General features: G+C 41.7%; 1 protein-coding gene across 20 annotated transcripts in view; it reads right to left on the bottom strand.

Moving 5' to 3' along the window:
• Window positions 1-29: 29 nt before the first annotated feature.
• Window positions 30-12916, bottom strand: part of rimbp2 (RIMS binding protein 2) — an 87393-nt gene continuing 74506 nt past the window's right edge. For 8 of the 20 annotated variants that reach the window (XM_017435320.3, XM_025010359.2, XM_025010367.2 and 5 more), the window contains 11 exons: window positions 10652-11422; window positions 9453-9561; window positions 8849-8974; window positions 7465-7646; window positions 7153-7321; window positions 6961-7023; window positions 6383-6486; window positions 6057-6083; window positions 5471-5542; window positions 3484-3618; window positions 1397-2615 (listed from right to left, as the gene is read on the bottom strand). In XM_017435320.3, coding sequence (XP_017290809.3) covers window positions 2589-2615; window positions 3484-3618; window positions 5471-5542; window positions 6057-6083; window positions 6383-6486; window positions 6961-7023; window positions 7153-7321; window positions 7465-7646; window positions 8849-8974; window positions 9453-9561; window positions 10652-11422 — 1785 coding nt within the window. In that variant the 3' untranslated portion in view covers window positions 1397-2588. Of the gene's footprint in view, window positions 535-1396; window positions 2616-3483; window positions 3619-5470; window positions 5543-6056; window positions 6084-6382; window positions 6487-6960; window positions 7024-7152; window positions 7322-7464; window positions 7647-8848; window positions 8975-9452; window positions 9562-10651; window positions 11423-12916 lie in introns of those variants that run through there. The other 12 variants (XM_025010370.2, XM_025010372.2, XM_017435328.3 and 9 more) reach the window with 10 other exon arrangements.

The following is a 12916-nucleotide window of genomic DNA, read 5'->3' as shown; positions in this document are numbered from 1 at the left end:
TCGTGTGCAAAACGCTCAGTCTGCTGCTGCAAAAAAAAAAAAAAAAAAACGTCATCAGCTCGAGACTCGGAGGTAAGTAGCACAACATTACATCGTCCGACACCACGAGGCTGCGGGACCAGAATAGGAAATTATTGAAAATATGTCGTTTATACTGATAACAAAATACAAATATTCCAATATACAACAGATGTTTTAAAAAATAAAAGCATTTGCTAAGCTCACAAATGCCACCTGTGGACTGCATTGTTTTTATTTATATTTGAACTCTCTTTACAAGGAAGTGGATGCCACTTTACGAGTGATGTGGAAAACTTTTTTTTATATATATTTTTTTTATTTTACAGCGCCGAGTCTTTGTAATAGTTTCTTCCCTTTGGAGAGCAGTCCCTTTCTCTTTTTGGAGGAGTACATGTCCATGGGGGCCCTGAAGGGACTGCCGGGCCCCACGGTGGCAGGGCCGGAGCCGGGGATGTGCGGGCGCACTGTGGGAGAGGGTGCTCTTCTGTGCGGAGGCGAGTTTTCCAGCGGAACCTAATGGGAGACCCGTAAGGGACAGTTGAGGGGGTTAAAAAGCCAACCGTCTCTCACACCACAGTCACTACTCCCCCCACCTTTCTGTCTGAGCAGGGCCACCATAGATAGAAGTCTACCTCCCCTCGGATTGTTGACCTGTGCACCCGGGTACGGCTAAACTCTCCCTCCCACCCCCTCTGTCAGGCAGGAACAGTGTTTCGAGTTTATGAAAAGAAACGTTGTAAATACTCTACAGTAACACAGAGTTTAAGCATGACAGTAACTAACTTCGTCGACGTAATGTAACATTTTTTTCCCCCCAGCTACAACTATCAAAGGCAGGGCAGCTGAGCTCACATTAACAGATTTACAGTTCGGGACAAATTCATCTCACATTCACTTCACGTCCTCTTAAATATAAATATTTACTGGTACAACTGAGTTACAAAGAGACTACTTGTCACTATTGTCTGTAATCATGAGCTAAAAGGCTCTTAAATTGCACTTGAGTACAGTTTGAAGTTTTGCACAAGGTGGATATTTGGTCAGAATTCGCAGTGCAGAAACTATGAGAATTTAAAGTGAGACTTGGTCACTTTTATTAGCAAAGAAGCTTTCACTTCAAAATGAAATCCTAAAAAAAACAATGATTTTTGTTACAAGCTTTTGTTTTTTTTTCATTGTGCTACTGTTAGGTTAACACAGCATTTAGCTAAATGTGGAGCTTTAACTATCAGACATGAGAAGCAGCACTGCTGACGCCTCAAAAGTTGCAAAAATCTCACTTTAAATATACTTTTAGTTGGTCATTAAAACGTTTTCACAAAAATAGTGCTGATTTAATATATTTTTCACATCTTTTTATAATATTCCATCTGTGCATTCGTAGCATTTTATGCAATTGGAAAGGTTGTTTTTTTTTGTCACGTATGCTTAAATCAGGACACTAAGTCCCATTTCCCAAAAAAGTTAAGACCCCAAGCAAAATATCAACAAATACAAAGTGTAATGCTTTGTAAAAAAGAAAAATAAATTAAGCCTAAGTGCATAAGACAACATATCAAATGTTGAAACTGAGAATATTTTTGCATTTCTTTGTTTGAAATCTAAAAATATATTTGAGTTATATGCCAACAAGACAAGTCCAAAGAGAAAGTTTTGATGTAGACACCTTTACTGTGTGTATTTTATTTGATTATTTTCCCTGGACAGGTCAGTTTTGCGCTGTGACGTTCACTCTGGAGCTGCAGATTCTGTTTAGACGTTGTCTTGCTGAAATAAGTAAGGCCTTCTCTGAAAAGATGCCTTAATGACAGACGTAAATGTCACACAGCAACAATGGGGCCTTCACAGATGCTCATTATTCTTTAAAACATGGATAATAATTTGTCAAAACCTCATTCTGATTTCTGACAAACTGCCTCTCTGGAAGTAGTTTTTTTCCCCTCATGCAGTCATGTTACTAATCTGTTAAATAATAATCCAATTAACTGAGATGTTCCAGTAAAAGTTATTGGTTTATTCTGTTTTTAATGCCAACATGTTGCTGATTTAAAAACAAAAAAGGACGAGAAAAAAAAATTAAAAAATCAACCGCATTTCTCAGTTTCAAAATTGAATATGTTTGTTGTTGTTTTTTTTTTTTTTCAAGCTGCACTGACAGAAGCCTAATTTTCCTAACAGCGCTGTTGATTTCAACAGCTTTTTTAAATCATCGTGCAATTGTGTAAGAATGGCCTTTTAGCGTGTCATGAGTTACAGCAGGAGACTTATTGCAGGAGACGGACATTGTCATGTACAACACTCAGAGAAACAACTGAAGATACCATACTGGTTGTCTAATGCATTGCCTAGGGTAACTATGTCCACCCAAGAAAAAAAACAAAAGAGTTGAATGTTTTGTTTCAACAAAGAAAACCAGCTAAAGAACAAGAGTAAGCACTAAAGGAATGTCATACAAAGTATACATGTTGCATACCAGAAACTAAGGATACCCATGCCATCTGCATTAGACGAGAGGAGCGTAATCGTGGTATCCTCAGTTGCTCACTTACGTGACGGAAACAGAGCCTTTAAGGTGTGAAATGAACACTCTTCTTCTGTTTTGCCAAGCAGGTGAGAAAAAGAAATGAAAAAATATGGTGATGGCATTTCAATATTTAGCACTATGACAATGGCAAATTAGAACAGAAGGAAGGAAACATCTGATGACATCTATGAATATTTTCAACAACTGCATTATTTGTTAAACACAAAAATAACATCACATATTTACATTTAGGAAATAAATCCTTCTGAATTTATTCTCTGATGGCAACATAGGTTAAGTGACCTTTTACTTGCTAATTTACAGGAAAGCAAATTTACAAAACAAGGCATTCAGAAGCAGATACAAAAGTTGTACTATGCTAGACTCATCTTCATATAAAATGTTCATGCATCTGAACTATATACCATGCTGAGCTACAGACTACATAGTTCATCTTTCAGTACAACAAAACTATTTACTCTATTAGAAATAAATTCAAACACAGAATATATTCATAAAGCATCTGTTCCAATGTTACATAGGCATGTGCAAAAAGTATTAGCTGCTGTTTTTCCAAGACAGAAGTTTAAAAAGTCACAGGAGCGTTTCCCCGTCAGCTTTAATCTCACTGAGAATGCTTTATGAATACAATAAATCCATTTGTTATACAATGCAGAACTTCCCCCTTTCACAGTAGTAAACATGAAAAATAAAAATACTTTTGTCAAGTTTTAGTTTTAAAGTTTCACTTTTTTTTTGTTTTTTTCATCTAGTTATTTACAGGGTGATGCTTTTAAAGTCAGGAATCCCTTTGTACTTGGCTCAATGAGACACACACGCACAGACACAAAACTAAAAGGAGATAGAGGGAACAAAAAAAGAAAAAAAAAAAAAAGTAAATGGATGACAGAGGGCTAGTACTGCGAAGGAGCATGTACCCTTTTGGTCTTTATCCGTGCTGGAGTGTCCTGGGGGTAGCGAGATGGTGAATCAGTGAGAAAAACCTCAACGTCATCAGGCACTTCTTCGAGAAAGTTGGAAGGAACGAGCCCCTTGTGTCCGTTGAGCTCGCCCTGCAGAGAAGATGAGGACCGTGAGACACCTGCCGCTAGACTGAACTTTAAATGTTTCCTAACAGTTAGGTGTTTCTCCCAAAACTGAAAAGGAACGAAGATAATACAGTTAGAAGCTGTGATAGAGCTGAATAGTGAGCGCTGACACAGAATTACTCATTTCTTTTGCTAACAGAGCCTCAAACCTCTTTGTGAGGGCTTGTACAACTGACCGCTTTAGCCCAGTGGTTCTGTAAACACCTGAGTGACTTTTAAAGGATTTTACCCTTTATTTCTTTAACAGCAGCTTTTTGACTTGATTGCAAACAGCCTTTTTGCTGACTCATTGTTTTCATTTGCGTTATGAATCCTATTGAAGAATTCTTTATTTTGTACTTGATGTTAAACATTGTGGACAATTTTGGGCTGAAGTAAAATGCACTCCAAATCCAAAACAGACAGAAACCCGGAAGAACTGGTCCAATTTGGACATAATTTGAGCCACATGCAGACCAACAATGGAAGACATAAATAATTCACTTGGCAAGGAGCCATCGTGTCTAGAATAGGCACCAGAGGGCATAAGTGGCAGCATCATGATTAGAGGAAGTATGTTTCAGAGGAATACTTGTAGATGCTTTAGACAGCATTACCATCACTGGATGGAGTTTTATATGAGGCTTGCAACCCTTTGTGGGTTTGTGTGATGTCAGGTAGAGATATAACTGCCCAGCATGTGTGGCATACAGATGTCACAGTGGCCCCATGTTGGACACAGTGGGTATATAACCACCCATACATGTTGTGAAGATTCCTGTGTGCCCAAGACAGACCACACCAAGACAGAATTGTTGTATTGTGCACCAGGCATTACTGAACCCCATGACATCTGCACCTGCACATCCAGACACAGAAACTGGATTCTTTACAACATTCTGCAATGTGCCTCAGCAACTGGCACAGCAATTCTTTTGTGCGTAGGCTGCCGTAAACACCAGAGCAGGGTCAGCTGCATTTGATGTGGTGCCGTAACCAGAAGGCATGGACTGATGAGTGGTGTCGTATCCAACTAAGAGATGAATGTCAGTTCTGCATTACCAAGGATGACCATGGTATGTGTGAGCCAAGGGAAGAGGACCAATCCTGCCAGTGTTGTGGAGAGACATACCAGTGTTACTCCTGGCACCATGGCTCAGGGAGCTACTGGGCATGACTTCCTCTGGAAGGGATTCAGGATGCCTGACGACACAGCACTACATCAGCGACATCCATGTCTTACCCCTCCCGAGACAGTACTCCGGTACATTCATTCAGTAAGACAACATCGGGTCCACACATGCCATGTGTGTTTATAGACTACCTGTTCAGGTTATTTCGTGGCCAACCCGGTCTCTAGTCTTTCTCTAATCAAATCAAGCTGGGACCAGTTCAGACCCTCACCTTGACCCAATGCTGATCAGCCAGTTACAACATTTGTGGGCTGACTTACAGCAGGAGAGGTTACAACAGTTGCATGGCTTTTATGCATTGATTTTCTGCTTTTATCCAGACCCAAAGGGGTGCCAATGTTGACACAGGCCAACTCTGTTGTTCAAAGCTTGGTAGTTCATCATCTCACAGAGTACCACTACACCTGTGGTACCTGTTATATATTAGCTTTTACTATGGAAGAAAATTTCATTTATTTGTTATTATTTGTAATGTTTTAAGCACTTGTTATACAACTCTTTGTATATTTATTGCTCTCTGTGCTTTTTTAATACCTTACGCTTTGAACAGCATTGATCAGCTAAAGTTGTTTATAATGACCTAAATAATAAATAAACCTTGACTTGACTTGCGTGACAGTAAGGAAATACAAATGTATACTTGCATAGTAAAATCCATCTTCATCTATTTCACCAAACACCATGATGACATCACCAGCACAAAATGTCAGTTCAGCCTGTCAAAAAAAACAAAACAGCCTGAGATAAAGTTGATCCATTTTATTGTCATAGTTGTAAACAACGTTTTCAATGTGCCAAAAACTTTTTGAAACATCAATTCTCTATTGGGCTTTAATGAATTTGAAGTGTTGTGCCTCCTTCTCCAAATCAATGTGATGCATCTTAAACACGTCAATACCGTCTCAGCAGATTGCAGCTGTAAATGCATCAGATGTTTTAAGTTTGAAGACAGGACTGCAACACACTGAGCACATCTCTCCAATGAGATTCGAGACCACACAAACCAAACACAGCATTGATACAGTAAATAGGAGAGAAATCGACACAAAAGACCAAACCGAGGAGGGGAGATGTTGGCTCAGAGAATGCATGAGGGGCAGTATTCGTGACCACCGAGGATAAAAGGGGCGGTGGCCTGTCATCTGAAGCACACCTCCTCCTCTGCACTCCAACAAACAGGGGAGGAAACACACACATGGAGTAAACGGTACCCTCCACACCCTCACTCACCTCCTCATTCAGTCTGTTGCCTTCATACTGTGGCGGTGGCAGTGCCAATAGAAAGGTGAGAGTAAGTGAAACCAAGGGGGAGGGGCCAAAGAAAACATCACGGGAAAGTACTTTTCAAAACTACTAAACTAAATGAAAAGTAAAACGGCTCTCTAAGCGACATCCTAATCTTAATCAAGCATTTAAATGTATAGATTTTTCCTTTTGAATGGACAACAGACAAGACTAACATATGGTTATATTGTTTTTTTTGTACTTTGTGCCTTTCATTAACATAAGTGTTCAAGTGTAGACATTGAAAGATTGGATCTGCTGGAGCTTAGTACCTCAACATCAACATTTGGGGAGCTCTCTCGGGGGTCGTAGTCATACAGGGCCACCATTCTCCGTGTTGACATGGGATACTGACGTCCGCTCCGCCTGTTTCTTTCTGAAGAAGAAAAATACCAAAATTCAAAGACAAATAGGAGAATGATCAATGGCAAGAACATAAAAACCAAATTGTGATTGCAATGATAAATGACACAAAGTCTGTCAACATACAAAACTGTGCCAAAGTCTCGAGCCACCTGACATCTTTTTACATTTAGCTTCAACATCAAAATCATCAAAAATTGGTCGTGATTTATGAAGGAAGGCCTTTCTGAACTTTTCTTTGAACGTTACAAAGTTTCCTCTTATTTTCAGTTCAGTTCTTGAACCAAAATACGGGTCAGGTTGGACTTTTGCACATGCTGTATGAGATTATCTGGCTTGTGGTAAAAACAGAGTCCACGTTGTGAGTTAGAAATAGCTTAATGTTAGCAAATATAGAGAAAAAAATTCAATTTAATTAGGATGAATATGGAGTCGGAAAAAGCAAAGGTGAGGTAGAAAGCAGAGGAGCATCTCAGTGCACACAGACCTCTCTTGGACTTTCTGGACCTGCGATTTATTGAACGGCCATCTTTAAAACGGTCACAGTTCACTTCACAGGAAAGCAGAAGAACAAGTAAGCAGGAAAGGAGACGTGAGTCAGTAAAAGACAAGCATGAAAACGGTCAAGGTAAAAGGCAGAGCTAAACAGAAAAGCAAGGGTGGAAATTTCCTGTCTCACCTAACTTCTCCACAGGAGTGTTGAGAGGAAGGAAGCCCTGTTTGAGGAGCTGGTCCATCATTTCATCATCCTCCGTTTGGATCTCAGATACCATGTTACAGGGGATCAGACCCACTCGACCTCGAATTTCTGCCCTGTAGAACCCGTCAGTGTCTTTATTTCCAAACACCTAAAAGAACAAGATACCATTCAGAAACAAAAGAGACACCCCAGAGGGTATGAGATGCTAAAGTTAAAGGAATAGAGGAGGTAATTGTTAGGCCATTAGCTGATGAACCAAATGTGTTAGCAGCTCTAGGAATGAATACCCACCTTAATGATCTGGCCCTCCTTGAATGGCAGCTCCTCATCAGCAGCATCCGGGTTGGGAGACATGGACAGAGGGTCGTAGTCGAACAGAGCCACAAACACTCGGGTCAGGTCCTCTGGCTCCAATTCCTCAAAATAATCTGGGGATCGCCGTCCCCGCCCGTGTCTGCACCCGCTGTAGCCATCTGAAACATAAAGGAGGCCTCTGCTGCTACTACCAGCCTTATACAGCCACGCTGGCTGTAGAGGCAGTGAGAGCAGAAGATGTCTCTTTGTTAGAGCTGACAGGGAAGAGGGCAACGAGACACGTGTGTGAAGAAAGAGCCGGAGCTCAAAAGCTGTAATTACACTTAATCTCTTTCTTTTAAAATATTGAAACTCCTGTTGTGTCCATTCATGTAAACATAAAATCACAAGACTGTAGGGTTCTTTGTTCACACAGCTCTTCTTGCTATGGTACAATACAGAGTGCGATGCAACACAACATAGAAAGGAAGCACAAATGAATGATACATCAAGGACACACAACTAACACAGACAGCACTACTGTTCATTGCTGTTTCACTGCCTTATCTCACAGAGGCTGATTTACATGCAAGCTGTCCAGGGATTACACAAAACGAGTAGAGCATTCGTACATCAGCTGCAGGTGTGCTTTCATGCGTTTAAGCCACGTGTGAAAACACAGGCAAATGAGTCATGCTTCGGTGGGAGGGAACAAATCAAATGGCCCCAGCGGTTAACGCAGATATCAGGGACAGTGAGGGGGAAGGGATGAACCTGATATCAGTTCCCCAAGCTTTTCATGGATCACCATGTTCAATGTTTTAATGGCAGGTTGTAAGGCTGACTAACTAAGATCTTTGTAACGAAGATGTGCCGTGTGGAAGATGATCTTTGAATTGTCATGATAGTGCAACAAAGTGGTACTGCCAAGGCAAGTCATCCAGTACTGAGCCTTTCCTTCTCACTGTTTTGTTAACACTCATGCAAAATTAACAAGGGCACTGTCTACTGTTCCGTAAAGGAGGGAAGAGAAGGAAAAGGTAAGGAAGAGGAGGGTGATATAAGTTGCTGATTGGTGGAGAGTTGCCTGGATATGGTGGAATAATGGGAAGAGTGGGTGAGTTGGGGTTGTTTTGGGATTAAAGATGTAAGAGTACATACAGGAAAGGGATATTCATTCTCCAGCAAATGGGAAAAGTGGCCAGTCTTGTCTTCCCCAGTCAGCTTATTCAGCTAAGCAAAGCTAAACTCAACAAAGCAGCTGCTAACTACCCAGCACAGAACCACCATGACATTACTGCATGTTTCCAAAAAGGATTCTTGGCCTTTTCTGGCATTGTCAAGGTGAATTGTCATCTTGGAGAAAAGCTGCACCACATACCATATTGATCTTCTGAGGATAAAGAGCGCCATATCCTGCGTCCAGCTACACTGCCATAGTAAACATCCTCCTTGACAGGTGAGAGGTTCCCCTCACTCCCCTCACTGTTACTGTCCATGGTGATCTCTACAGAAGACACCAATCACAATGTTACGGTCAGAGATCCCCCCCACACACACACACTCTGCCCTACCCCATGGCCCATTCACTCATGCTGAAACAGTAGGAAGATGAGGTTGCCCTGAAATGTTGGTGCATAAAGTTTCACTCTGGAGTCTCTGGGTGTAAAACAGCAATTCTTGCACTGCTGCGGGGAGGTCAGATTGGGTATAAGCATGTTAACCCACAGTGGAAACAGACATAGGGAGTGTATCTGGGACAACCTTCCTTCAAAATTGCATGTGAACATTTGGCGAATCCAGCTCATGAAGATGGACTGCTACAGGGTGCGCAAACACCCCACCAAAGGGGCTATGTAGTTGTTAAAGCTCTATGAGGAAGAATGTACAGCTCAGCTGATATTGGCAAGGGAAACACATGGTATAAACAGCACAAACATCAGTTGCCCTGCAGGTGGAGATCCTCATGTGGTGACCTCACTAACCAATGGATGGGATGGGCCGTCTCTGAGGAGGGGTGCCGATGTGAACCGGCCTCCTCCCTGAATGGTCCAGACGATCGTGGCTCCCGTGTGATGGTGAGTTCCCAATGATCTTTAGAGTAAAAAGAACAACAGAGGAAATATTAGAACTCCAAATCACCTGAAGTGTGAAGGAATTTAAGCATTAACAATTATAAAAAAATCCCACAATCCCAATAAACCAACTGAAAAGCCATAAGAGCAAATGATGTTGCTTCCATTTGTCCTTAGGGAGGCAAAATAAAAATACTTTAAAAAAATGATAAAGACACCCCACAAACCACTAAAACGAATAAACAAACCCCAAACACAACAGTATGGACTCAGATTCAGAAATGGGCCAAACTAAAGACCATTCATCTGGTTTGTTTTGTTCTGTGCATATCAGCTCCTTGATGAGAAAATGAAGCAAATGGCCGCACAAAAACAAGAATGGTGGTGAAAAAACAGAGCGACGGAGTGGGTTTTAAGAGAAATGATAAAAGAGGAGTGTGATCGAAAATGGATAGAGACGTGGTCGAATGAGCAGAGCCATTATAGCTTCAGCCTGGAGCTGTTGGTGAAGGAATAATCACAACATTATGATGAACAACAGATTTTTTTTTCTGAAATTAAATAAAGGGGGGAAAAAACGAGATGTGTGACAGCTGAATAGTTAAATGAACTTTCTAAATCTGTATGCATGTGTAGCAATGAAGGGCAAGAGATGCTGACATAAAGCTCCAAGCAAATGTTGGAGCGCTATGACTGCTGCTCTCGTGAGGGAGACAAAAACAGCAACATATGAAGGCGGCAGCTGGCAGAGAGAAGAAGACAGGAGCAGCATGTCCCCATGCACTGCACAGAGACTTTCCTTCAAATGGAGCTTTTCCCCTCAAAGACATGAGAAGTCAAAACCTAAAATGGCCTTTAGGTTACTGATTTTTTTTACTCCAAAAAAAAAAAAAAACACCTTACATATTGAATACAAGCAAAAGAATTCACACAACAAAGGAAATCAAATTAGACCAATCATGAACATGACATCTTGTCAAGAAAAAGAAGCCAAATAAAAAGAAAGGGAGGGGGCTTTCGTAAAAAAAGAAAGTAAAAACAGACATCAAGAAAATAGAATGGCTGCAGTTTGCTGATGGAAAACACAGCAGAAATTGTAAATCACACACCAGCGGCTGGTCCCGGTTGAGCCTGGACAAAGACTGGGCCCTAGCCTCCCTGTGGGGGCTGTAATAGACCCTGTCCAGCTCGTTCAGTCTGCCCTCGCTCAGGGCTCCTTCCCTGGAGTAGTTTCGTGGCCCGACCTCCCGACTGGGCCCAAAGTGCTCCCTGTTTCTAAAGTCACCCGTGTGTATCGACTTGGCTACAGTCACTGGGACGTCAGAGAACTCCTCCTCCACGCTGCACTGGCGGGTCAGAGTTCTTTTACGGCCCATTGCCAGCGCCCGCCTTTCTACTGGGCCCTCGCAGTGAATGATGCGCACAGGCCCCCGGATGGGACTCCCATGGGCATAATACCCTCGATGACCCCGTCCAAGGGAGCCTTCTTCCTCGCTGCCGCAGTCTAAACCACTGTCAGGGCTCTTGGTGTTCTGTCGACTGGGGCGTCCAAAGTTGCGGTCGTCCACGCTGTAGCCGTAGCGGCTGTCAGTGAAGCGAGGGGAGGAGCGTTGGCGCTGCAGGCGGGAGTTTTTGCCGGGGGTGAGGTGGTTGTGAGTCTCCGGGGGGTACATCCTCCGCTGAGTGTGTGGCGTTCCAGGCCGCCTGCCTTCTTCAAAGCTCAGGTGCTGGCCCGTGCTGTCCAGACTGTCTGACTCCTCCTCAGCCACCTCGGGGATGCTGTGGAGACGCTTGCTGCGCAGCGACCGCTGCTTCACCACCTCCCTCTGGAGATCCCAACAGTCTCTTTCTTCAGCTAAGTCCTGACGCTTATAATATGCCTAGGTCACGAGCAGTTCATCAAGAATCAGTTCAGTTCAAAAAGTTCAGTTTAGGTTTTTGTCACGGGGGGGGGGGGGGGTTCAAAGTTTTTCGAAGGTTTTAGAACAGGCAGGAAACAACATAGTATGTGAATAGAACAAATGGGGGGAAAAGACAAAATAAAGACAGAATTAGTTATTTGTGGCAATGTAGTAAGACATGCAGTCTCATTCCGTGAAGAGGAGATGGCATGCTCTGAACAGGAATCTGTGGAGCCTCAAAGATGAAGCAACAATAAAAAAACAACAAAAGAACATCAAAAGTATCCAAACAAAAAGTGATCGGCTTCCAGAAGTTAGTGCCACAGGTGAGAGGAAAACAAAAACATGAAGACGCATGAAACAAAAAGAAACTTAAAAGCCAAAAGTGAACTCTGTGGAGATGAGTGAGTAGGAGTCAGTAACATATGACACACAGCACTGAGTCTTACAGTTTCCTCACAACAAACAGCTTGACAGTTTTCTGGAGATATTTCCTTAACAATACTTAATAAAAAAAAAAAGATATGTTAAAGGGAAAATTCAGATCTTTTGATGTGTTTGAAGTGGGGTTCTTTGGAAAGGTTATAAGCAGCTATTATCTTACCTGTTGCAAAATGCTTTTTGAATAAATTTGGAGAAATTAATTCTGACCAGATTAAAGAGCTAAAGGTTAGTCTGACTGAGGCCGAGACCAAATTAGATTTCTGCCATCTTAAAACAATTCCCTTCTTACAGATTTCATAGCAGTTAATGCAAAGTGTATTTTATTACCTTTTGAAAAACAGTGATCCACTTTGATCTTGGCTCTACTCAGACTAGCCATGAGATCATCAATCCAGTCAAAATAAAACTGTTCCTTCAAACTGAGGTCATCCAGCAAGCTATCTACAGCAGGTAAAATATAATTTTTTCATAGGTTTTCCACAGACCTCCCATTTAAATGATCTGAACTATTGCTTTAGCCATGGCTATACATGTTTCAAAATGTACAGGTGGGTACTGAGATGGAAAATGTGCAAAAATGATGAGCAGACAGATGGTAATGACAAAAAAGATTCAGTTCTGAGGTATAAAAAGTTATTACAATAATAAAACCCCTTCATTAACTGCTAATTTCTGTTTATTTAGACAAGAAAGGAAACTTGCAGAGATTTTTGACTTCTCACAGTGAGTGTGCTTTTATACAGTCCAATGAGTGGTTAAAATACTCCTTCCTTAGACTGTCTGCATCCACACGTCCCCGCTGACAAACCCGATGAAGACATGATCATGTGCAAACAATGTCAACATTGAATCAGACACTGGAACGTGACAGACGTAAACAAAAGTGAAAAGTTCCATTTAAGTACTCACTTAAATGAGATTCCCATATGCACTTGATATGCCATGATCCTGACACAGTACAGTATATTAGATATTCACACTGGCAATTCATGTTTTAACATTTCCTAATACTCATAAACATAACCCAGC

The sequence above is a fragment of the Kryptolebias marmoratus genome, linkage group LG1 (assembly GCF_001649575.2).
Source record: "Kryptolebias marmoratus isolate JLee-2015 linkage group LG1, ASM164957v2, whole genome shotgun sequence".
Taxonomy (NCBI): domain Eukaryota; kingdom Metazoa; phylum Chordata; class Actinopteri; order Cyprinodontiformes; family Rivulidae; genus Kryptolebias; species Kryptolebias marmoratus.
This window is presented reverse-complemented; position numbering and strand designations above follow the sequence as displayed.